The sequence below is a fragment of the Monodelphis domestica genome, chromosome 2 (genome assembly GCF_027887165.1).
Source record: "Monodelphis domestica isolate mMonDom1 chromosome 2, mMonDom1.pri, whole genome shotgun sequence".
Classification (NCBI taxonomy): domain Eukaryota; kingdom Metazoa; phylum Chordata; class Mammalia; order Didelphimorphia; family Didelphidae; genus Monodelphis; species Monodelphis domestica.
Genome location: NC_077228.1, coordinates 423,171,091 through 423,196,860, shown reverse-complemented (window position 1 = coordinate 423,196,860; position 25,770 = coordinate 423,171,091). Strand labels below are relative to the sequence as shown.

Here is a 25,770-nt window from a genome sequence, read left to right as displayed (position 1 = left end):
TTTGTCTCTCTGCTTTTAAAAGAGGGCTAGCTCACCAGACCAATCAATCCACAGCTCTGGACAATTAGTTTTCCAGCATTGTGGCTAAATGCATTGCTTTGCTTCTTAGGTCCAGAACAAAGGCTAGGACAGGAGATGTTAAATAAGGTAGTAAAGTGCTTTCATTACAATACTTTTTAAAGCCCTTTTGCTCCAGTAGAGAATTCACACCAGCATACCTACTACTTGTAAATGCTCCAGTAATATAGGTTATTTTTGGCTTTTTTGGGGGTGGGGGAGTTGATGTAGACCCCTCTGGAAGTCCAGTCAGTGAAGTCTCAGAACCCTTTCTTAGAATTAATGGTTTTTTTTAAATGTCTAAAATAAGATGTCTGTGATTATAAAGAAAACTGTATTGATACAGTTATCAATTATTTTTAATTTGCCAACCCTTGGTTAAGAACCCCAGAATACGAGGGTTGTGTCAATGTTTTTTGAACTCCTAATTGGGACTAACACACTGAAGTACTGAACTTCCTCCTCCAGGTCTCTTAGTGTTTCATGAATGCTAGTCAACACGTGAGTTGTCTGTCTATTATCCCATGTTCTAATCACATTATGGCTGACATCCTATCACATGTGTCCATTATAACATTGCTATCACCAATCATGTTTTAGTCATTACCAGTACTATGCTACAGCCTCCTTTTGTGAGTCACTCACAACTTTGAGTCTTCAGAGATCACCGTTTTCCTTGATTCACAGTGCACTGTTATTTACATTTACATTTTAAGTATATGCTTTATTTTCTCAATCAGACAGTAACTTTCTTGACCAGATTGCAAAAACTAGGTCCTAAGTCTTTCTGCCCCATCCTTCTTTTAGCAACCCAGATTAGAACACTGCACATAAATGTTTTTAGTAAATGTCCATCTTCAAGAAAGCTCTTGAGTTTAAAAATTGGCCAAAGGGACTTGTAAATAGTGTAAATATTTGGATTTTATTGGCCTTACAAATCTCTGATATCATTTTGTAAAACTGCCCTTTGAATGAGCAGAACTGCTATAATTCTCTGAGTCTTATTGGGTGTTTAAAACCACTAGGCGAAGCCTCTCATTCTGAAGAGCATCATTCCACCTTAAAGAGATGGTTTTAATCAGTAGATATTTCATTAGACCTCTTAAAATATGAATTGGTATTAGTTATTGGTTAAAAAAATAGAAGGGTTTATCAATGAAAAATTAAGTCAGGGAGAATCAGAAACAATGACATTCAATTGCTCAGTATTTAATAAACCATAAAATATATATTGCTTAGAGAACTCTTAAAAAAATCCTTACCTTCTGGCTTAGAATTAACCCTGTATAATTGGTTCCAAGACAGAAGAGCAGTAAGGTCTAGGCAATTGGAGCTATGTGACTTTCCCTGGGTCATATAGCTTACAAGTGTCTGAAGTCAAATCTGAACCCAAGACCTCCCATCTCTAGGCCTGGTTCTTAATCCACTAGCTACCCTGCACTCTCTAATTAATAAAAGTTTCTAGGAAACTAGAAAGCAGGCTGGCAGAAATTAGGCTTAGACTAACATCTTAGAGCATATTCCACAACACATTCTAAGTGGATATGTGACAATATTAAAGATTATTCTACAAAAAAGTTAAAAGAGAAGCATTCTTTCAAGTATTTCTTAATAGTTTGGAATCTTTTAAAAGAAATGTTTGTTTACATTGGGGACCGGCCAAAACAAATTGTGGTATGTTAATGTAGAGGAATATTACTGTGCTGTAAGGAATGATGAATGTGATGACAGAGCATAGAAAGATGTTCATGAACTGATGCAGATTGAAGTAAGCAGAGTAAAGAAAATAACATACACAGAAACCAAAACAATGTAAATGGAAAGAAATATACACACAAATCAAAAGTGAATGTTGCAGAATCATAAAGAACAAACATCGGGACTCTGGGTGGGATAAGAAAGAAGAGTATACTAGAAGATGTAGGTAATGAAAACCAAAGATATCAACAAATTTTTTAATTTAGAAAAGGGAAAAAAATAGAACAAGCAGTGCTCAAAGCAAGAAATATGAGAACACTTCCAACCTATCCTTTTGCAGAAGTAGGAGCTCCACAGGTGTGACACAGTGCATATATTTTCAGACTTTTTAAGTACATTGACTGTGCTCTTCTTCTTCTCCTCCTCCTTCTCCTTCTTCTCCTTCTTCTCCTTCTTCTCCTCCTTCTCCTTCTTCTCCTTCTTCTCCTTCTTCTTCTTCTCCTTCTTCTCTTTCTTCTTCTCCTCCTCCTCCTTCTTCTTCTCCTTCTTCTTCTTCTTCCTCTTCCTCTTCTATCTCTTCTTCCTCTTCCTTCTCCTTCATGGTTTTGCTTTACAAGGATTATCAGATTTTTACTTTCAATATAAAGGTATATTGTGTTGCCTTATACCTAACCATTTGTTTGCCCATTATTAGCACACTAACATTCTGAAATAACTATGATTTATGATTTATCCTAAGAGTTAGTGAGCACAAAAACAAGCCATTGCTTCCCCCCAAACACTAACAAGCTCCCCCATGTAAACAAAATGTTTCATGTTCAAGATTGTAATAGTTCAAAAGCAAAACAAGACAAACAGCATAATATAATCCTTATCCAAACTGAAATTTATGGCTAATCTCCTGAACATAAGGACAATGTCAGCACCAAGAGCCTAGCTGTTAAGATAAAATGGGGAATTCATTTAAAAATTACCTTTTACAATATCTCTAGGGTTCAAAAGGAGTGTCCTTTAAATGCTCGCTTCTAAGTTTATTGCTTTTTCCATTCAAGTTTCTCAATTTTAATACAATGATATGCAATTATGTTCACAGGCCATTTCGTGAAATTGGAAATGTAAACATTGATTGCCACCCAGACACTGGCTCAGGCAACAGCTGTTTGTGTATCTTGTTTTCAATTCACAATTATGATAGCTGTAGACACGTGTTTGGTAACCAAAATGAGATACTTCATGAGACTTGGGTCCATTGAGCTTAGGAAAAACGGTTTGTTGATTGCACTGCTCTAGCATTTAATAAGGGCCTGGCCAGAAAAGATGTGGCTTTAGTCTCTATTCTTGATCAGAAATTGCAGGATTAGATTTGTCGATAGGTTTGAATTCTAAGGGGTATACTTTTTTAAAATGCAGAAAAATCTTATCCTTCAAATTCATAACATCTAGATTCTAACCAGTGTTGTACTATAATTTTTAAAAGTGGAATAAAGAATTGTTGAAATGGTTCTAAAGAAGTATTTTACACATCTTTTGTTTCAACTTATTAATTTTCAATCTTGTTAATTCAAGTATTTTAACTTTTCCTTCTAGTTATTTTTTTTCTTATTAATATAAGCCTCTTAGCCCACCAGTTGTGTTATTAGAGATAGAACTCTGGATATAGATTAAGAAAATTTGAATTCTTATACTGATCTTGATCGCTTTTGTGATTTGGGACCACCTACTTTTAATTTTTGAGCCTCAGTTTATTCATCTGTATCCTTGGCATAATAGCAGTCTCAAAGGCTTGTTATATGGATCAAATTATATGATGAAAATTATTGTTTTTTCCATTTTATAGGGTAGGTGGGCCTTAAACATTATAAGCTTTTCTATTTAGTTAGAATTATCCGTGTCTAGCTCAGGCCATCAATGATTATTTCTTGGCTAGTGTCTAATGCTTTGGCTTCTAACCCATCATCCCCTAAGCAGTTTTGGAATTCATCTTGTCTAGGGTACACTGGATAGGATTTATTTGCCTATTGTACCATCACATCATCAATCAATCAAACCAATCAAGAGGCTTCCTATTGAAATTGTGGTTTGGGGGCATTTTATCATACTTGCTATCCAACTTTTCTTTCCCTTGAACTAAGAGAAAGACAACCAATTAGATAAAGGAGACAATGGGTTCCAGTTACAACTTAAAATCAGAAATAGTTCAGCTTGATGAACTGCCTCAACATTCTCTACAATATTCTTTTCTTTATTTAAGAATGTAATATTAATAAGATATCTATAATAAATATTGTTATAACTCATAGGCAGGCCAAATGACTATTTTTCAGGATTTCAGGGTGGCTGTCTCATATGGGGTCTGGTCCTCAAATTTATCCTGTTCACAAATCTCAGGGAAACCAAATCCTGACTTGTCACAAAAAGCAAATCTGTGAGATATTTATTTATAAATCAGAAGATGAATTCATTCACTGGTAATGGGATATTTTCTTTTTGGGGGGAATGTAATATTTGTGACTGTACTGCTAGTACACTTTACTATCAAGACATGTAGGAAACTGAATTAGTAGTCAGCAGATTTCTCTGCTCTAACACTCACCATAAAAAGGGATTAGATGTTTTTCTTGGGTAGTTCATTTCGGACTTGAGAATGATCTCTATTCTGCTACAGAGTAGACTTTTTCAGTGACTAGAATTCTTGTCTGTCACAATAACTCTTTTCCATTGACAATACTAAATAAGGGCAATTCCCTACCAACTGTTTTTGTGTGTTCCATCAGGACCACTGCCATTTTTATTACTTGCTATTACTTTATTAAAATATCCACAAATACTGTATTAATGAAAGGTCTATGCCTGCTCCAGACCAGCCACATCGTTTCCTCAGATTTTGGTTTTCTTTTCCTTTAGGTAAAGGTATAAAAGTCAGATGAGCCCTAATTCTGTAACAATAAATGCACTATAACATTTTAGAATAATTGCTTCCTGGCTCTGGTAATTGTATTGGTAAACCATCTCTAAAGAACAATGATAAACTCATGATTTCTGGAGTGATTCTGACAAATGGTAAATCTCATCCATGTTGTACTGGTGGTGATTCTACGTAGTCACTATATTTTGTAGGTAAAATTTACTTTGGGGGCCAATAAACTTTTATCCAGTAACTAAAATTGGCATATATACCTCAAAATACTTCAAAATGCAAATTTTTGATTCACAAATAATAGTCTCAAGTTATCTTTGAGACTTTACACTTCTATCTTTGATTAAAAAAATTTAAATGTCACATATGGAACAGTAGTATAAAATAGAACATGTACTTGCATTTACATATTACTTTAAATCTTACAAAATGCTTCCCTCATGCTTCTGTAGGATGGGTTGTATTTGTATTATTTTTCCCATTTTGTACTTGTCAAGAATGTAGAGACTGAAGTTTGAAAGTTAAAGTGACTTCACTGATAAATAACACTTTACAACCATTACTTCATTCAGCCTCACCTCCCTAAGAAGGAAGTACTTTTTTTCATTTTTGATACTGTTATTTCAGTCATATGCAACTCTTCATGAACCCATTTAGAATTTTCTTTTCTTTTTTTTCTTAATCCTTACCTTCCATCTTGGAATCAATACTGTGTATTGGGTCCAATGCAAAAGAATGGTAAGGGCCATGGGGGTCGAGTGACTTGCCCAGGGTCACACATCTAGGAAATGTCTGAAGCCAGATTTGGACCTAGCACCTCCCATCCCTAGGTCTGGCTCTCAATCCTCTGAGCTACCCAGCTGCCCTTCCATCCCATCCCTCAAATCCCCCCATCATTTAGGATTTTCTTGAAGATACTGGAGTGGTTTGTCATTTCCTTCTCCAGCTCATTTTACAGATGAAGAAACTGAGGCAAAAAGGGTTAAGTGGTTTGCTCAGGATCACATAACTAATAAGTGTCTGAGGCCAGATTTGAACTCAGGAGGATGAGTCTTCCTGACTTGGTGTCCGGTACTCTAACCACTGTACCATCTAGCTGCTCTATTCTCATTTTATAGATGACGAAATAGTGATCCCCAGAAGTCATGCACGTAACAGTCACCCAAAAAGTTTCAAAGCTGGAACTGAAATCCAAATGCCCTGATTTGAAGTACTGTTCTTAGTATAAACATGTCACTTTTTTTGATGATGGGTAGTATATTATAGGAAAAGCAGACCCCAGAAAATTAAAGTTTTAATTAAAGTTAAAATTAAGTTTTAAGAAAAAAGTAAGACTTGGACCTAGAAGGGTATTTGAAGAATAATTACCTGCAATGCCCTCATTTTATAACTGACTAGTCTGAGACCTAGAGAAGTCATACTGGTAACAAGGAATATAATTACAGGAGTTGTGCATAAAGTTATTTCATGAGTGTGCTGGTAAATGCTTAATAACCATCTAAGGGCAGGGAAGTACACAAATGACATTAAAGCTTAATTTTCATTATTTAAATTTTCTCCATCATGTTCTAAAGTCCAGACAATCAATACATCAAGGATCAATTCAAAAATAACAAGGGAAGTTCAATTTCCAAGGCGAAAATACTATCACTGAAAATTTAACAATCGGCTCTTGCAAGTCTGCTGGAGCAGACTCCAGCCCACTTCTGCATGGTTTCTTACTTGAGCCCAGGTCCTACAAACTCCAAAGCTATTCATTTGTCACTCATTCAATAAATGTTTATTAAGCACCCACTATATACCAGGCATAGTGCTTAGTGCTAAACGTATAAAAAGAGGCAAAAGTCAGGCTTTGCACTCAAGGAATTGATAATACAGATCTCACATGCTTGATGTATTGAGAACAAAAGCCAGGAAGCACCAGGTGCCTTGACCTACTCCAGTTCTCAGGTTTAATTTCATGAGATCCGATTTATGTCAACATGTAGCTGAACCCTCATCAATTATTTTAGTCCATGATATTAAAAGATTATCTTCTTGTTGTAACTTTAAAAAGAGAGTAAATGCTAAAAATTATGAGCTTGTCTGTTCCTGTAAGGAATTCTAATACGTCTTTTAAAATCAGTATTGAGAAATGAGTGCTATTGAAATTAAATGTGCAGGTTGCATATTTGTGTTTTAGCAATTTATATTTATTTTCTTCTAATTTTTGTTTGTCAGAAAATGCTGGCAAGTTGATGCATCAAAACTGAACAGAATCTGTGCCCATCTCAACTATGGACATGAGTAGAAATAGCAGTGAATTTGGAAGTAGGGGACCCGAGTTTGTATATGATGCTCCCAGTGCAAGAAATATAGTAGCCTTCTCAACAGGCTCCAGGAATACTCAAAAATCCCATCCAAAAATGTTTCCTTGTCTGAATAAAACCAGCAATAGCAATTCCAAACCACCTTTCCTGCTGTCAGTTATCTTGGATATCAACTATTTCTCCATCTAAATCTAAAATCTAAAATCTAAAATCAGGATCTAAAATCAGGCAGACTTGAGTTCAACTTTAGTCTTAGAGACTTTCTAGTTATGACAGTGGTTGTCACTAAACCTCTGCCTCTGTTTCCTCAACTGTAAAATGAGCATAATAAAAGCACTTAGGTTCCATGGCTGTTTGGAATATCAGAAGAGACAATTGTAAAGCACTCACCCTGGTGCCAGGCTAATAAAAGTTGGTTGATAAAAGCCCATGCCCTTCTCTTCCATCCTACTAGCACAAATCAGCACCAGTACTCAGATCCAGGATCTTCTACTTGTCCTCAATGTCTGGTATTACCTGACATAGAGCCCAATTCACCCTTGTTCTCAGTGGATTTGTTTCCATCATTCTTCCGGAGCTCTATGTTTCCTTGTGGGAAATTTTGATATTCCAAATCATCCTAAGTCTCTATTAAAACAATTAGCTTTGTGTCTAAGAACAATGAACCTCTCAATGCCTATAAAATGGGGATAACATTGGCATACACTAGCTGCCTTAAAAAGGAAAGAGTGCATGAATTCAGAAAGCATTATATAACTGTGATTACTATACATTTTCTTAAAAGTGGCAACTAGAATTCTTGAAGCATAAAAATGAAAAGCACATGTAAGGATTATTCAAATAAATGTTCATATTATTTGTAGAGAGGAAGACTTACTTTGGAAGCGTAAAGCAACATGGTCAGTGTGGCCAGATTATTAACAAGAGTTCAAGCCTACGTGGAGGATTCCTCTCTTAATGACAGTCTGTCATCATAGTTCTTCATTTTTTATCTTTTTCATTTTTTATTCAGCTTTCCAACAACAGTCCTGGAGAGATTTTTGCTCTCCAAATGGGTGTGTAGCAGCCCAAATTCAGCTACTCCAGATTTTCTTGAGAGGAAACCAAGGCTTTACAACCCCTTAATATGATCATTTTTCCTTAGGTTCTTTGCCTAAAGAGATATACCTAGGGACTTGACTAGCCCTTTGATCTAGACATAAAGATTCTTCCAGCAGGAGCTTATCAGCAATCAATTTCAATTAGCAACAGGAGGACCAGGATGTTGGCCTTTGTACCATAATGAGCTATGAACTTTAGCTGAGGGAAATTTTGGAAAACTATACATACATACATATATATGTATATATATATATATATAAAAAGATATATAGATATAGATAGATATATGTTATCAAAATACAAGGAAATAATTTTAAGCTTCGTGGTACTACATTCTTGTTTCTTTCCACATTCAAATATTAACCCAACCTGCTACTGGAAACCAGTCATTTTTCTTCCTTTAGTTTGCTTTCAATGAAAGTTACTCTAGAATGCTGGCTAACTTGAATTTCTTTGTTTTTCTTTATTTTGGTAATGTTTTCTTTGAGGATTGGAAAACCTTCATCTCAGACAGAAACAAGCAATATTATTTCCCTTTTAGAAAAGTTCTATTAAAAAGTATATTAGCAATTCTTGATATTTATACTATATAAAACACATGGGTTTGATTATATAAAATATGCATTATTTGAATTCAAGGCCAAGAAATAAAGTTGAAATGGTAATCTATCAATGTGGTGGCATCTCTTATAAAATTATTCACTAGCTGATAGGCTCTATACACTCTTGGCAATATCAATATCACTATAATTCCACCTAAGTCCCATAAAATTGACTATTTAATTTAAATTTGAAAAAAATCCAAAAGTTGCGTGTGTATATAAGGGCAAATGTATGTGTGATATTTGTAAGACAGAGGGGGGAGAAAGAGAAATCACAGAAAATATGTAGATTTATTGAGAAACATTATCTGTATGTATTTTATTTTCATAAATGCATTTTCAAGCTTCTAGTTCTATCACTGAACAATAGCCTTTTAAATGTAATTTATTTCTTAGCTAAGTAATATCAGAGCAATCTTGTGTTAAAAATTACTTTTATTCTGGATGAAAAATAGAGCATGTAACCAGATTAGATGGTGGTGTACGATCCATTCTTTCCCATATACCTCAAAAGAACTACATAACTTTTTCTAATCATTGCTGCAATATATTCCTTTTTTATTTATTATTACTCAGAGGAAGAATGTTACAATGTAGTGTTTTAAGTAGCTTTTACTCAGTAGCAGAGTAGAGGACATACTTTGCATACAAATACAGGCAGAAAAACAATTTAATACATAACCTCTCAAAGTAATAACAAGAAAGACACCAAATCTACAACTGTGAACTTCAGTGTTCAGGGATATTTCTTTTTCCTTAATTAAGAAGGGATGCTTTTCTTTTTCTTGGCTACAGTAGGGTCTGGTAAAAGCTATAGACTTTGCAGAATACAGTAGCATAAAGCTATTTCCAATACTATGAATGAAGATGGGTTTGAGGTAGAAAGGTGGTCATGGCTTTCCTCTTATATAAAACAATTTTTCTTTTCAAAATATCTATGCTGCAAATAGGCCCCAACCCAACATCCCCCCCACCCCCCAACCCCTTCCAAAAGAACAAATTTTGCTAACTTTGCATCTGGCCACATCCCAAAGAATGAGAAGCAAAAGTTAACATGTCCTGATGATTCAAAAGCACACATTCTATAATCCAAGGACTCTAGTTTTGAGGGAGAAGAGTCTCAGTTCATTTGGGGGTTTTCTTATGCATCGATGACTATAACCTTGGGCAGGCTTTTGTATTGTCTGCGTTTGGTAACTATATAGTTAGTTGATTGAATCAGGTATCAACTTGATGCCAAACCAAATGCCTAAATGTACTCAGTGCAGCAGAACCCATCCTCCAAGTGTTCATTTAAATTTTATGTGATCTCCTATAAAATGTTCTTCCCTAAGTATGATAATCAATGAAGGGAAATTAAAAGTCTTCCATTAATTAGACTTTTAAAAGTATTTTTAAAGTAGTCATGTGATTCATGTGATCTACACACTGACTCAAATTCTATGGTTGACCATAGCATTCAGCAACAAGACTTTCAAGTACTGAAAAGGGCTTATTTTTCTTTTCTTTCTTTTTTTTAAAAATACAAAACCAAAACAAAACTGCAAAACAACAAAAACACTCTCAGAAGGACTACAGGACATTCTTTTGCTTTGATAGCACAGTTAGGTATGAGACTAGTTTGTACTTCATGACTGAAAATCCAGACCTTGGAAAGCTGAGAAGGATATTTAAAACTTCGTTTCTGAGTTTTAAAAAATGCTCCTTGGGAAAACATCTATTAAAAAGTTCTTTAAGATTGCACTTATACAATTAAATCTTCTTTTCTTTAGAGCAAAATTTGACATTAATCTTGAAGAATGGACATTTTCTTGTATGACTGGGAAATCAAATGAAGAGAAAAAAAAGATATTCCAAGAGAAACATTGTTCCATGTAGTGAAGGTTTTGGAGGTGAGTGTTCAATTATTAGTGAAGCGAAACAGTTTGCTCATAGCTGCAGTGAGAGCCTATTTCTTAATAAATAACTGAGTGACTTAAGTGAACCTGTTAACACGATCAGTCATGGAAACAATTCCAGGCTCTTCAGACACTAACTTGGTCAAATGGCTGATGTGTATCAATAATCTCAACAGCGTGGTCAAAATGTCAGTAGATAAATGAAGTCGTTGTCAAAAGGAAATGTGAGGAGCAGAAAGGAATGTATAAATGTAACATTTTGCTTCTAATTATTTTATGCAATTCTCTTCCTGGTTATCAAAAAAGAAGGTACAATATATAAAGCCCCCACCCCCTCTCCCAATGCTGTATATTTATACAAATCAAGGACAAATGTATAACCATTTCCAAATAGCTCTCTTCATTAATTTACAGTTGCATAGAAAGGGAAGAAGAAAACAAGAACTTATTATTATAAAAACATGACAACCCCATCTTTGGATCTTCCATATTTTACTCCTTCAGTAGAAGACAGTCAGAGTGAAAGTGTGGGTTTCAAGGTGCCATGCAGAGTCTGATTCAAGGGAACTTGGACTTGGCATTTGCTGAAAAGGGCAGGACTGTATGTCAGGAAGTGTTGGCTGGCCAGATGAAGGCTTCACATTGCCTGTGGGGATGAGAAACAGCATTGTCAAGACAGTATTTCCAAAGAGCATTATAGGTAGCTCAGACCTGTCAACTCTTCAAAGGGAAAAAAATGACGCAGTCCATTTCTCTTTAAGTAGGTCAGGCATTATTTTCCTATATCCAAAAAACAGACCGTCTAATATTGCCTCACTTTTGTTTCTTACATGACTGGCTTCCTTTCCACTAGCTTCATCAGCTAGTCATCTAGTCACTGCCACATTTGGAATCATTCCCTCCTTTTTGGGAGGGAAAATTATTTTGCTAGGAATACAACTGCCCTAAGGTTAGAGCATGATCATGAAAAGTGACAATAATAAGTTAGCATGCATGTTGTACTTTAAGGTTTGCAAATCACATTACATGTATTATAATTCATTTGATTTTCACAACAATCCTGTAAAATAAGTGCTACTATTATCCCCATGTAACAGATAAGAAGTTGAGGCTGTGAGGGATTAAAGATTAAAGATTTCACAGTTTATCAGTATTGGAGTTAGGCTTTGGATTCTGATTTTCAGGTCTCCAATCCAGTACTCTAGACACTCTGCCAACTACCCAACAGGTCCTGTTCCTTTTTGCTGGAAATCCTAATGACCCTCATGAAATTGTTTGAACAAGATTGAAGAGCATGAACAAGTGTCTTCAATTTCCAATGGGTAAACATTACTTCTGGAAAATGGGGAACCTGCGAATTCTAACATCTTTCTCTGAGTAAGCATGAGGTATGCAGTTGTAGATGAAGAGATAACTAGAGAACAGGGACCAAAATAAAAAGTGATTAAAGTTGAAGGGATGAGGGACTGCTATCACTTTGAAAATCTAGGAATGAGGACAAATCTGAATAACAAGAAGGGATCTAGTACAAGTATTTTTCCAGAGTATAGAAAAGTGATGGTCTGTGTTTTGGTTATATCTTCCAAATCAGGACGGTCCTTCCAGGACATGGAGAAAAGCAACTCTGCAGAAACCTGATCTTTCACCTCTGGCCATGTTACCCTCTCTGCATTATCTAGTAAACTGGTTCTGTTAAAAACGCAAGGTGGTACCATTCCTTTCTTCCCTAGTTTGCTTTCCATGTTCCACATAGAATTCCTATTGAGTTTGTACAGCAGAGGGACACATGGCTATTCATGGACAGCTACCTATTCTGCACCCCACATAAAATCACAGGAGGATTTTTACAAGTCCAGATACTCCCAAATGGGAGTAAGTCAAGGGAGACTTTTGTCCTGTTTGTTTTAGAGTTTTATGTGCATTACAGACAATTTACTCCAAATGATTGCTCAAATCTAGATTATTCAGAAAATTTCCTTATTCCCCTCCTCTCCTCATGTGTTACCGCTCAGAAGTAAAAAATTTCCAAGGTTTCTACCCATTATCAATGTTGGCAAAAGTATAGGGGTTATAAAAGAGTTCCTGAATTATTTCTGCAGACATGAGGGCAATGAAATATAATGGAAAGGATGACAGAACTGGAATCAGGTGAGATCTGGTTATGAATCTCCCTAAAACTTATTAACTGTGCAAGCAGGGGGAAGTCACTTAACCTGAGCTTCAGTTTCCTCATTCATTAATAGGGACAATAATAGTTACATTCATAATGGTATTATAAGGATCAAATAAGAATGTATATAAAAGAATGCATCCAGTGGTACAGCTGAAAGAATGCTGAAATCTGAGTTCAAATCCTGATTCAGACATACACTAGCTCTGTGACTATATGCAAGTCTTTTGAACTCCCTAAGGTACAGTTTTCTGAACTCTAAATTAGGGATAATAATAATAATACTGCCTAATGCACAAGGCTTTTGTAAAGATATGTAAAATGCTTAGCAAAACTTAAAGTACTATATAAGTTATAGCTACTATTACTGTTGTTATTAATAACAAAGAACATTATAAGCCTTAAAGCACTTCTTTATTTTATTATTATGAAGTCAATAATCTATGCACATTTTTGTCCTGAATAACTTTAGATGTATCTAGTTTTTTTAAAAGGGCCTAAAATAATATATATTTTATACAAATATTTATATATACATATATCAATAAAAATGGATAATTACAACACTGCAACACTGGAAAGTTAAGAGGAAGCCAATTATGTGATAAAATTCTGTTTTTTTGAATTTTCACTGAAGAAAACACCTGATAAATTTCTTTCTTTTATTTCCTTGCATTATATCCATCTCTCTCTCTCTCTCTCTCTCTCTCTCTCTCTCTCTCTCTCTCTCTCTCTCTCTCTCTCTCTCTCTCTCTCTCTCTCTCTCTCTCTTTCTCTCGTATTTTATCTATTTGTTTGCATATTTTCTATCCTATTAGATTGTATACTCCTGGAGGGTAAGTACTGCCTTTTGGCTCTTTTCATAACCTCAAGGCTTCAGCACAATAGATAATACATAGTAGGTTCCTTAATAAATGTATATTGATTAATTAATTCACTTAGAGACAGAAATAGCAAAACATAATGAAAAGCAAACAACCAAGGAGTCAGAAAACTGGGGTTGGGTTTACTTTTTTGCAACTAACAAGCTTGATAAGCTTAGGGAACTGCCAGCCCCTCTAGGCCTCTGTGCTAGCACATAAAACAAGCAGAGTTGAACAAAATGATCTGGAAGGTTTCCCCTTTTTGTTCTAACTCTGACTTGAAATTTTTCAAGGCTTCAAATTAATGTTAGCACAGAGGTCAATTGAAAAAAGTTTTTACTTCTTTAGTGAAATCAACAGACGAATTCATGAAGGAAAATACTTTTTTAAAGGCTTTAACAATTTTGTGTGGCATTTTTCTATTACAAATTATAACCATGATCTGTTATAGGTAGGGCAGTTATAAATATTGCCATTTTATGAAACAAACTGAAAGTCATAAGGCGAAACCAGTGAAGGGTTATATCCAAGCAAGATTGAAAATTAAAACTGGTTTTCTTGAGGAACAAAAGCATTTTTGTGACATTCTATTAATTTTTTTTTAAAAGTCAGCTACTGTGACAGCTGCATTAGATTGATGTCTTCTCCAGAAGAGGACTCAGAAGAACAATAGTCCTGCATTTTTGTTCTGGGCGATTGCACATCTTGTGCATAATACCATCGGCAAGTCCTCTAATACAACACAGAGCACTGAACACACGCTACTTGGAAATTTCTCTACAATGAAAAGGCATCTTGAGGCATTGACTTTATAGCTTTTTCCCCTCCTCTTTGACAAACTACCATAATGAGTCAAGCAGCATTTAAATGTCAAACAGATTTCCTTATTTATGTGAGCAGCACGGCGTAGGACACTATGAAAAGCGCCACTGAGAAAGCAAATGGAGCCAATCTGCCTCTTCTATCAGCAAAACTAAAACAATCAATTCAAGAAGCTCATTTCTTACCTGTGGCCTGCTAGGGAGGTTTGCTGAAAATAAAAACAAAAGAAATCAATTAGGGAAATGTCAATAAATACTGAATCATCAGGGTTGTCTAATATGCATCTGGTTTGCTGACAACATGATTTCAGATATGCAGATGTACATCATTTACCACTGTGTGTAAGATAATGGCCCAACTGTTAGGCTGAAGATAATAAGAAATAGAGGGTATTTTTGTTGTTTAAATGATTTAATGAATCTTAGTTTTTTTTCAAGTTAGCTTTCCCATATGCTTTAAGAGGCAAATTTCCCATCAAACTATGCAAAACATATGCTAGTCTTTCCAGATTAAAAAAAAAGGGAAAGAAAACATTCAATGAGCACTTGCTTTGCAAAAAAAAAAAAAATCAGTAAACTCCTATTTTAGTTACATCACTTTCTGCCCTGTTAAATAGCTAGTACATCAAAATAGAGCTGATCCCAAATAATGTGCTCAATGGGCAAATTCTGAGCATACTATTTTGGAAGAATGAATTATTTATTATTTATTTTCAACATCTCTTTCCAACAACAAATTTCTAACTTACCATTTGTTCCCATGATGGGCTACATAACCCTCCCCATATCTACACCTTCTCCCATTCACCCACTTTTTTTGCTACCCTACTGGGAAGATTGAGGAAATTTAATACAAGCTCCTCATGTTCACTTCAGATATTTCCAAACTTTTTTACATTTTATTCTATCCTTTCCTTAGTTTAAAAACAAGTCTGGTTCTGCTAAGTTCTGGGAGTTCATTTAAGTGTTATTGTATTAATATGATGAAAATCACCCTAATTTGTTGTGGTCTTCCCACTCCCCTAAATGAGTACACTTTCAAACATGCCTCAATTATACCTTTGGGGCAGAGTACAGAGGGTGTATGACAAATGAAAAGGGACCAGATATTATTTGGATCCCTCTAGTACCACTTTCTTCTTTTTAGTCTTAAGAGAGTTGCCTGGAGGCACTGAGAGATTAAGTGATTTACTCAGTCACACAGACTGTATGATGCGACATATTGACATCATACAGTCAGTATATGTCAGTGGCTAGACTAGATGCTATGTCTTACCGGCTGAAACCAAATCTCAGATTCTTCTATACCTCAAGGAGCAACATACTAATGGTTTGTCACGTATACAATTTCTTGGGGGATATATTTATGTTTTTGCTGTAAGTGACAAATAAGCATGTTAAGTAACCAAATCTATAATTTAATCTACTTTTCACCTTGTCATCATTTCTTAATCAGTAGAGCATACCAGTTGCTTTGCCTGTATATTGTTTATAGGAATTTATTTTTAAAAGACAAGAAGGAAATTACTGAATTTACTAGGATTTTAGTTTTGTATGATTGATACCAACATATAAATATATCTGGTCACAGTCAGAACAAGTCAACAGAGCACAATTAAAAAAAAGGCATTTTGTCAGACCACCAGAAAAAGTCTTGGCATGCTTCATTCAATCCCCAGTCTCTACTTCATTAAAATGGCAGGAGGAAAACAAGAAATGGTTTTTAACAGAAAAAACAAAACAAAACACCCAAACCCAACAAATCCTTTAATAAGTTAAACACGTTCACAGGTGAATAAACCAGCACCACTAAGAAGAAATTTGTTAGCTCTCTCATTCTAAAGTCCAATGGTAATGACCAAAAAAAGAGCCCTATAAAGGTAGTAAATAAAGAATAATTTCAGGATTTGTGGAGTTATCTTTTCAAAGGAAAAGAACAATCATGTGACAGATGTAGATGCATTCTGTTGAAACCATTTCAAGTCAAAACAGTCACTGATGTAATTAAAACTTATGAACTCAGAACTCTGTTTTAATATGAAGATTTCCAACTTATTTCAGAGTAATAACTAACATATTAGTGTTAGCTTTTAATCCACAAAAGAGATGAAAATTCAGGATTAACATGTGGATGAATACAAGCTTTGTCAGGCACGTGACATTTTCTACCTCTCATTAGTTACAGTTGCTATAAAGAATGGTATTCTAGAAAAGTGTCAGTTTTACTTGTTTGGAAAAACCTTCTGAAGAGATCATTGTGGCTTTATGAAATGATTATTCAAGAACTATGACATTCCTTTGAAAATGACAATAGAAAATAGACTCTGCTTTTTTCAAACTGGATAAGCAATAAATGTTTATTGGTGATGACACTGATACAAATTCTATCAGTGAAGCATCTTTAATAATACAAAATCAGCAAGCATTTACTAATTATCTACTGCTATGTGCCAGGCACTGTGCTAGGAGGCCAAAGATATAAAGACAAAAGACAGATTCTGATGAAAGGAGCTTAGATTCTGATAAGGTAATTGTGAATATGTAAGAGTACATGTCAAATTCATACAAAGTAGGAAGGGATGAGGGAGAAGAGAGGGTACCTAATACCTGATAATAAAGGGAGAAGTCTCAGGCAGTATATGGTACCTGAGCAGAGACTTGAAGACAACCAGAGATTCCAAGAGACTGTGATAAGGAGATAGACTTAGTACTGACACATGGAGACAGAAGCTGGAGTTTTTGTATGTAGAACAAGAAAGCAGGCATGGCTAGATTACAGGGTGTGTGGAAAGGAGTAAAGTGGGATAAAGCTGGGAAAGTCAATGAAGTCACTAAAGGAATGTATACAGAGAAAAGAGAAGTGCAACTAGACAGAGCCTTGGGCTATACCCATAGTTAGGGAGTGTAACTTGGATGAGGAGCCAGCAAAGGAGATTCTGAAGGAGTTATCAAGACAGGTAGGAGAACCAAGAGAAAGCATTGTCATGAAAACCATGAGAGGAGATATTATACTGGAAGACAGGGTGATCAACAGTATCAAAAAATGGTAGGAAGAGATAAAGAATGGTGAAGACTGAAGAAAAAAAAATTAAGTTTAGCAACTCAGAGATAGCTGCTAACACTAGAGAAAAAAAAAAGTTTTAGTTTAATGATGAATTTAATGAGGAGGCCAGACTACAGAGGAGTTGGAACAGTCAAGGGCGAAGAAGTGGGGAAAAAATGAGTGCAGTCAGCCTTTTCTAAGAAAGGGAAAAAGAGATAGGATGACAGTAGGAATAGTATCTGGAGAGGATCTAGTAAAGGATGGAGAAGACTTGAATGTTTTTGTAGACAGAATGTGAATAGGAGCAAGGCATATGGATGATGAGAATAATCCAAGGATGGGGACTGATTGGATAAGAGGATAATGGAACAAGGTATTCAAGAATAGTAGATAGTATAGAGTTGAGCTGGTTGACTAAGAGTTCACAGTTGCTGAGCAGGGAGAGTGAAGCCAGAGCAGAGAAAGGGAAGAAAATTTTGGAGACTGTGCTCAGACACAGGAATTTCAGAGTTCTTCATCTCTGAAATGGAAACTTGTGGGTAATGTCAAGATCAAGGTTGTAACTATCCTTGTGTGGAGATGAGGTAGAGTGGAGGAGTGTTATGAGAGATAAGTCGACTTTGGGACTTAAAGGTTAGTATATCTGAAAAAAAAAAAACAGTAATATGTTTGTTGAATTTGCCTAGTTCTTTCGCTGCCTGTCTGTCTCTCTCACATACACACATTTAATTTTATTTTATGACCTTTTTATGTACTAGTTGCAAAATTTTGTGCAAAATTAAATTTTCAAGCAATTAAAATTGTCTATTTTAGTTTTTTTTTTATCTCCTCTATGCCTTCTGGTTAAGAAATGTACTATTAGAAAGTTTAATTGATGGAAATTTCTATAGTTTGATTTAATTTCTTCCAAGAATTATATTTTAGTACTTATTAAAATTTAAAAATTTTCCAAATAATTACAAAAAAGTCTAAACTGTCTCCTTTTTAAAAATAAAGAATTGTTCCTTCCCTAGGAGATAGTTATTTAATATAACATAAGGAAAGTATATACCAAGAAAGTAAAACTAAGCCCCAATTGAGGTTCATTAATTCTATCTAATACTGTCCACTTTTCAACATTTGCAGGATGTGCAGATTATATCAAAAATAGCACGTACTTTGGCTCTTCACACCAGTAAATATCTGTGATCAACACTCTCCATACAGAGTACTGGAATAATCTTGAAGGCTTGCAATTTCGCAGCTGTAATGCCTCCACATGTTGCCCATATAAAGGAGTGAGACTCATACTGAGGCATCTCAGATGCTAAAATCTATTAATAGACCCTGGATATCCTGAAGATCTGCTACAGGTCAATGGGATACTGAGTTAAGTTCCAGTGAAACTTGAATAATTTGTGGTTCTGGAAATTGTATTTTTTAAAAGTCTGACAATATGGGTTATAAGTATCTCAAAACCCAATTTCATAGCCAATGAGGATGCTATCATTTCCTTTGCTGGGATCATTTTAGGTGTGGGAAGATGGCCAAATTTAACCTTCAGGATCTTTTCTTGGTTTATAATAATGTGATTATAGTCCATTGTGGCTTTTAATTAAAATTTTCTCCTTTATTAGGTTCTAAATCCACAGTGCTAAAATACTTAGACATCAAAGTGTATTGTTCAGCTGTTATTTTTTATACATGATTTAACTTCTAGAGAATGAGGTTGATTTACCACAATGATGGAAATTGTAACTATGCATTTTTATTACCATAAAAGCTAGATATTCTTGAACTTTTCATTAAACAACACTGCCAGCTTATTATGGAAGTGAAAATTTCCACAATGGCCCTTTTGATATTTTATAAGGATTTGATTTGTGATCTTTACTTTGGTACAGTAGATATTAGTTTGGTAACATAAAAAGGGCCCTCAGCTGGGGTTTGTAACCTTTGAATGTTTGAAACTCAGCCCTGTGACTTTATCTCTTCCACTATAAAACTTGAGTGTCTTCATCTGAAAAATGGGGATGAGAGTACTTAGATGTCTTAACTCATGGCTACTGTAAAAATTCAATGAGATCATGTATATAAAACATTCTGTAGTCATTAAGCACTACATAAGTTGAATCTATTATTATTAATTGATATGAATTGATGTAAATGTGTCATTGAGTGGACTAATTATGCTAAAATTTCAACCACTCATTAAGTAATTCAAATTCTTACAGCACAAACACTAAATGTGTTAGTGTAACAAATCTGATTTATTTTCTATTGTAATTGATATAATGACTAAAAAGCCACATCCTTTAGAATCAGTGTAAACTACTCATGGTCAATGATCTTAAACTTGAGTTCTTCAGTGATCAGTCAAATAAAATGTGTGTGTGTGTGTGTGTGTGTGTGTGTGTGTGTGTACACTGTGTGTTTACATGCACACGTCCATGCTTTTCACCTTTAGTAAACTAATTGAGAAAATATAACCTTACTTTTATAAGTTTCTTCAAAGTCAAAGAAAGGGCATGTGGAAGGTAAGGAGAATATTTTAATAGGGTTCAGTAGAGTATGAGAAACAGAATAAAAGGATTACATTTAACTGCTTTGAAAGAGATCATACACATATATCTTTTTTGATGGCCATATTTTTCATGTATTAGAGATTATTAAAAAAGAAATCTTTGACATCCATGACTAGATACCAGATGAGTTTACCTTTCAAAGTTAAGTTTCTAGTATTCTATCCTGTCTTTTTCCAAGAAATGACAGATTTCACATGGCTAATAATGTATTTTTCATAATTTAGGATGGTGTTTGCTGGATAGAAAGGGAAGAAATGAGATGCTATTGTTTTAGAAAACAACTCAAGTTTATGTATTTTTACAGTATATATTGTTTTCCCTCACAATAACCCCATGAAGTACATGGATCAATCATTAAATTTAACAAATATTTATATCACGTAAAGAGTATACTATTCTAGGTGCTAAAGATATAAGGATAAAAAAAAAACATAGTCCTTGGCATCAAGGATGTGGACCTTGAAGAACTGGGATGATCATAGGTAAATGGGGGAGCAGGTTCAACTGGGGTAGTGGGATAAAGCATGAACAAAAGTATGAGAATGACTATGATATGGCATGTTCAAAGGTGATTTACATAAAATATAGCTAAGAAATTAGGCTAAAGTCAGAATGCAGAGCATCCTTGAATGCTGAGAAAATGATAATGCAGAGGTAAGAGATAAGCCACAGAAGTATTCTGACCAGGAGAATCACTTAAACATTAAAAAGACAATTCTGACAGCATTTTGTTGGGAGAATAGAATAGAGAATGAATTGGAGAAGGTAAGAATGGTGAAGTACAGAGACCAAAATCTGAAAAGTGTCAGAGATTTCTAAGGCTATGAGCCCGGTGATAGGGTGGACTGTGATGCCATCAATAGAGATGCGAGTACCAATATCCTTATTGATTAAACCCCAAATGACTGAAGAACTGGGCATGTTTAGCATGGTGAAAACTCAAAGGAGATATAAAAGTATATGCAGGGCTGCCATATTTAATAAGGATTAGAATGGTTTGGTTTGATCCCAAACAATAGATCCAGGAATAGTAGATGTAAGCTGCCCAGAAGTCATTTTAGGCTAGATGCCTAGAAGAACTTCTTAACAAACAGTGACCTAAAGTAGAATGGGCTGCCTTGACAGGTGGTAGATTCTTCTCGGAACGATTTGGTTGTTGGTTGGACAATCATTTGTCAGGTATGTCATAGAAAGGAATGCTTTTCATACATGAAATGGACAAAATGATAGATGAGGGCCCTTCCAATTCTCAAATTTTATGATTCAGGAAAAGAAATTAGGAGAGAGAAGTGTTTTTGCAGGTCACTTTCTAAAATGTTGAGTTCGAGGGGGGTCAATATATATATATGTCTAGTTGTAGCTGGAATTTCAGAAACTATGCTCAGGGAAGATTTTGGGGAGGAGATTCAGGTTTAGGTTTCTTTTAAATAGATATATTACTATCCCCATTTTCCTGCTAAGGAAACTTAAAGTTTCAGAAAATGTCTGGAGGATATAGGACAAGTTAATCAAGAAGAAAGCAAGAGTTTGGAATTAAGGTCTGCTAACTCTAAGGTCAATGATCTATTAAACTATATCATGTAGGTTCAGTTAAGATGAGACAATAACAGCTAACATGGAGTACTTCCATACTCCAGGTACTGTTCAATAGTCCCTCCAATTAAGTGCTTTACAAATACTATTTCATTTGATCTGCATGACAATCTTGCAAGATAGGTACTATTTATTCTCCTCATTTTATAGATGATGATGCAAACAGATCAAGTGATTTGTCCTGAGTAAGACAGAAAACCTAGACTGGTTTCAAAGAAATCATTGTCATCTAATCATTGATTAGTGGCTTTCTAGATTTTCCAAATACTTTTTTTCTGATAACCCCCATCAAAATAGATACCAAGTTTTGGTTCTAGAAGAGGGGTAAGGGCTGGACAAATGGGGTCAAGTGACTTCCTCAGTGTCACACACATATTCAAATATATTTTAAAAACAGAATAATATAAAAATATCACAAAGACAAATGTATTTTAACTGATCCCTTGTAAAATTAACATCATGAAGAAAAAAAGTTTTAAATGATTTAAATGTAAAACTACTCTAACATAAGAAATGTTTTTTTTTTTAATAACAAAAGCATTTCAGGGGATTTATTGCTTAAATTTCAAAAGGAAGAGACAGCAGTGTGAGGAAAGATGAGATTTAAAATATTGGGTCAAAAATAATTATCCAGGTCCAGTAATTAATAACACCAAAAAATTTCCTTTTAAACTGTCTCCTGTCACTCTTTTACCCAACTGCTGCCTTGCTCATAGTTAGATCTACAATACTACTCAACCTGTGATGCTCAATACCAATGCTTCCTACCAAAATGGTCCTGTTGCAGGGAAAGAGTGAAAGAAACAGAACAAGAAAATAGGCCAAGTCCTAAAAAACAACCACTTTTTGCAGCTGAATCGGATGATTGTACCTCACAAACTAAAAGGCAAGCATTTCTGAATAGTAAATAAAATTCCATTAGAATCTTGTTCTCTTCTTTGCCATATTACTAAAAGCTCCTTTTTGAAGGAGCGTGGTTTCCTTAATATAGTATATATTAAGGAAGACTATTCCTTCTAAAAAGCCTATCTATGATTTTATCTGGCTTCATTTTGCCATTTGCAGAGCATACCAGACAATCTAAAAAAGTATAGGATTATATTGTCATTTCATCTCCACAATGTGATCTTATCCAGGTTAAGCTCCAGCTTTCTTTACTCACAGAATGTGTTTGTGACTTATTCGCACATAATATTCAGTCTTATTTTCAATATTGCTTTTTATTATCTTACTAAAGATAGGAGAGGGAGGGTGAGGATGTGGGGAATAAAGAAAGGAAAAAATAAATAAAAGGTTCCATGATACTGAACACTTACAGCAGCACGAGGGAAAGGTACTGTGGATTTGTTCCATGACATCTGTCAGATCTGTGCTGGTATTGTGAGGTGGGACCAACAAGTCATCTGCAACTATGACAACCAGGTGAAAAATGAATTTAATGCATGAGGAAAAAGGGATAACACACATTTTGAAACCAATCTCTATTCAACTTTCCAGTTGGACATGACTGGGGTAAAAAATGCTAGATCTCTGTGACAGTTTACTGTTAAGACATCTCACTAAGAACTGGCAGCCTTTGGAGATAAAAGGAAAATTGAGAGATTTCAATATATATATATATTGTAAACCTCAAAATTTCTTAGACTTATAAATGTTGGAAATTTCACCATTGGGAAATTTCATACTTGAAAAATTTCCTATTGATAGTGGGTCTTGGCTATTGGAATGTGAACCCCATTGGCATGAGAGTTTCCCCCTCCTCCCTTCTTAAGATTACTTTAGGACAGAAACCTTTTGCTGAACAATGGAAAGGTCTTTGACCTATGCTTAAGCATAGAACAGGAATTTCTTTGAGTCATGATTGATTTTGGAATTGATACAATGGAGATACTTGGAATCAATCTCCACCCTACTCAGTCCTAACAGGATTGAGGAAGGGCTGCAGCATAGATCAAAATTTAATTATTCCAATCTCTACCCTACTCAGGTTAACAGGATTTAGGAAGGGCTGTAGCAAAGGATCAAAGATTTAATTATTTGAAAATATGACCTTCAACAGACATGTGCAAAGCCAGAGACCTCTGGGCGGTCCTGGGTTAAGCTAGAGCCTCCATTGGCACAGGGAAACTGAGGGGAGGCAACTTGGATGGTTTCCTTAAAGAGAGAGGGGTCTGAAGACTCAAGGGGGTTGTTTTAGGAGTTTGTCGGAGTGGTTGCAGGGTGCTCTGAGAAGCTTGCTCTGAAGGAAGCTGAAGGAGGGGGAAACTCTCATGCCAATGGGGTTCACATTCCAATAGCCAAGACCCACTATCAATAGGAAATTTTTCAAGTATGAAATTTCCCAATGGTGAAATTTCCAACATTTATAAGTCTAAGAAATTTTGAGGTTTACAATATATATTGAATATATATGGTATAAATCGATATATATATGGTATAAATATTTTGTATGAAGGCTCAGCAAATGTAGAAATTTTATTATGGGGAATTGTCTATCAGGATTTTGAGAAAAGGGGAAAAACAAGCCTATTAATAATTTTGTTAATTCCATTTAGCAGTTACAAATGTTTTAGTTTATTTACTTTGAAATACTTTCCAAGCATGAAGGCATATTCTCCCTCATTTCTTCTTGCCTTTTTTTACTTCCCTTTGTTCCCATCTTGTATTTTACTTATAGCTTATGCCCATTCTATATGGCATTTAATATTCTCTTTAAAAGTGGCCATGATTTACAATGTTATTCCAAAGCTAGGAAAAGGTTATTCAGACTTCCTTACTCTGACCTAAGACCTGTTATACATATTACTGATGGAGGGACGGAGGGCTGACATTGACCTGGACTCTTTGGCAAGTACTACCTGGCCTGTGGAAGAATCAAACTTACAACGTGGCCAGAATTTTCACTGTACTTTTCACCAACTAATTGGCCCCAAGTTTGCATGGAGAAAAAGGCCAAGTGAATGTATCAATCACTGTGTATGAGACACACTCACAGAAGCATCTCTATTTTTCCTATATTATTTATTATGCTTCTATGAATGTGTGGAAATCTTATATTTTAGAGGGAAAATCAATAGATGTTTAGTTATAGAGCCATAAATCAAAGGATCACAGATTTAGAGCTAGAAGAGACCTCAGAGTTCAAATCTATTCCAACCACCTCATTTTACAACTAAAGAAGATGAAGTTCGGAAACAGTAATATTATAATAATCATAGCTAGCATTTACATTGTGTCTACTATGTGCCAAGTATGGTGTTAAGCACTTTATAAATATTATTTCATTTGACCTGTATATTAAAGGGAAATTTCAGCTTCAGTGCTCTATCCACTGAGTCAACTAGTTGCCCTCTCACCATGACACCTAGGTGCTAATAAATTACTAGTTGAAACATGAAAACACAGATTGTAAGGATTGGTCTTAGATAGCCGTGTTAGGTATTTTTTTTTCCTTAAGCATTTCTTAGAGTAAAACATGTCCATTTTTGTAGATTAGAGTAAAACAATAACAAATAAATGACTTATTTTGTTTTTGTAGACAAAGAAAAGAGACTTTGAAATATGGACAGAAATTTAGGGTAAATTTCCAGAGCAAATCAGCTCTACACTACAAACAAGGCTAAAATAGCCTGCCACAATCAACAACCTCCTCTTCTGCATTGTTAGGTGACATTTCTGTTTACTTTAGAATATATGAAACTTCTCTTATCTAGAGTCTCCATTATGTGCCTTCTATGTGAAATGATCATAATCTGTTTGTTATTGACTCACTGCCCCTCTTGGAGGATCTGTTACAACACTGACCTGCTGTTTGCAACTGGGAGCTGCTATCTTGATCCAGTGAATAGCCAAGTGCTGAATGTTGTGGAGAAGACCAAGGAGAGACTCCATTGATTCTGGCATCTGATTCAGGCTATAATAAAATCCAAAATACCACCCATGATTCAGAGAATAAAGTAGTATCACTTTAATTCTAATTTTAAAATTTTAAAATAAATGGCTATCAGCCTCAGCCTCATTTATTGAAACTCCTTTTAATGAAGGTAACCTGTCCCAGAGCAACCTAAAAATGAGGATCATAGAATCATTTTTTCCTTTCTTTTTTAAACCAGCCTATCACAGACTTCCTTAGGC

At 35.0% G+C, this 25,770-nt stretch overlaps 1 protein-coding gene across 15 annotated transcripts in view; it reads right to left on the bottom strand.

Moving 5' to 3' along the window:
• Nucleotides 1–9,101: 9,101 nt before the first annotated feature.
• Nucleotides 9,102–25,770, bottom strand: part of UTRN (utrophin) — a 651,323-nt gene continuing 634,654 nt past the window's right edge. For all 15 annotated transcript variants that reach the window (XM_007484681.3, XM_056818903.1, XM_007484684.3 and 12 more), the window contains 4 exons: nt 25,441–25,549; nt 22,953–23,045; nt 14,623–14,645; nt 9,102–11,228 (listed from right to left, as the gene is read on the bottom strand). In XM_007484681.3, coding sequence (XP_007484743.2) covers nt 11,220–11,228; nt 14,623–14,645; nt 22,953–23,045; nt 25,441–25,549 — 234 coding nt within the window. In that variant the 3' untranslated portion in view covers nt 9,102–11,219. The remainder of the gene's footprint in view (nt 11,229–14,622; nt 14,646–22,952; nt 23,046–25,440; nt 25,550–25,770) is intronic.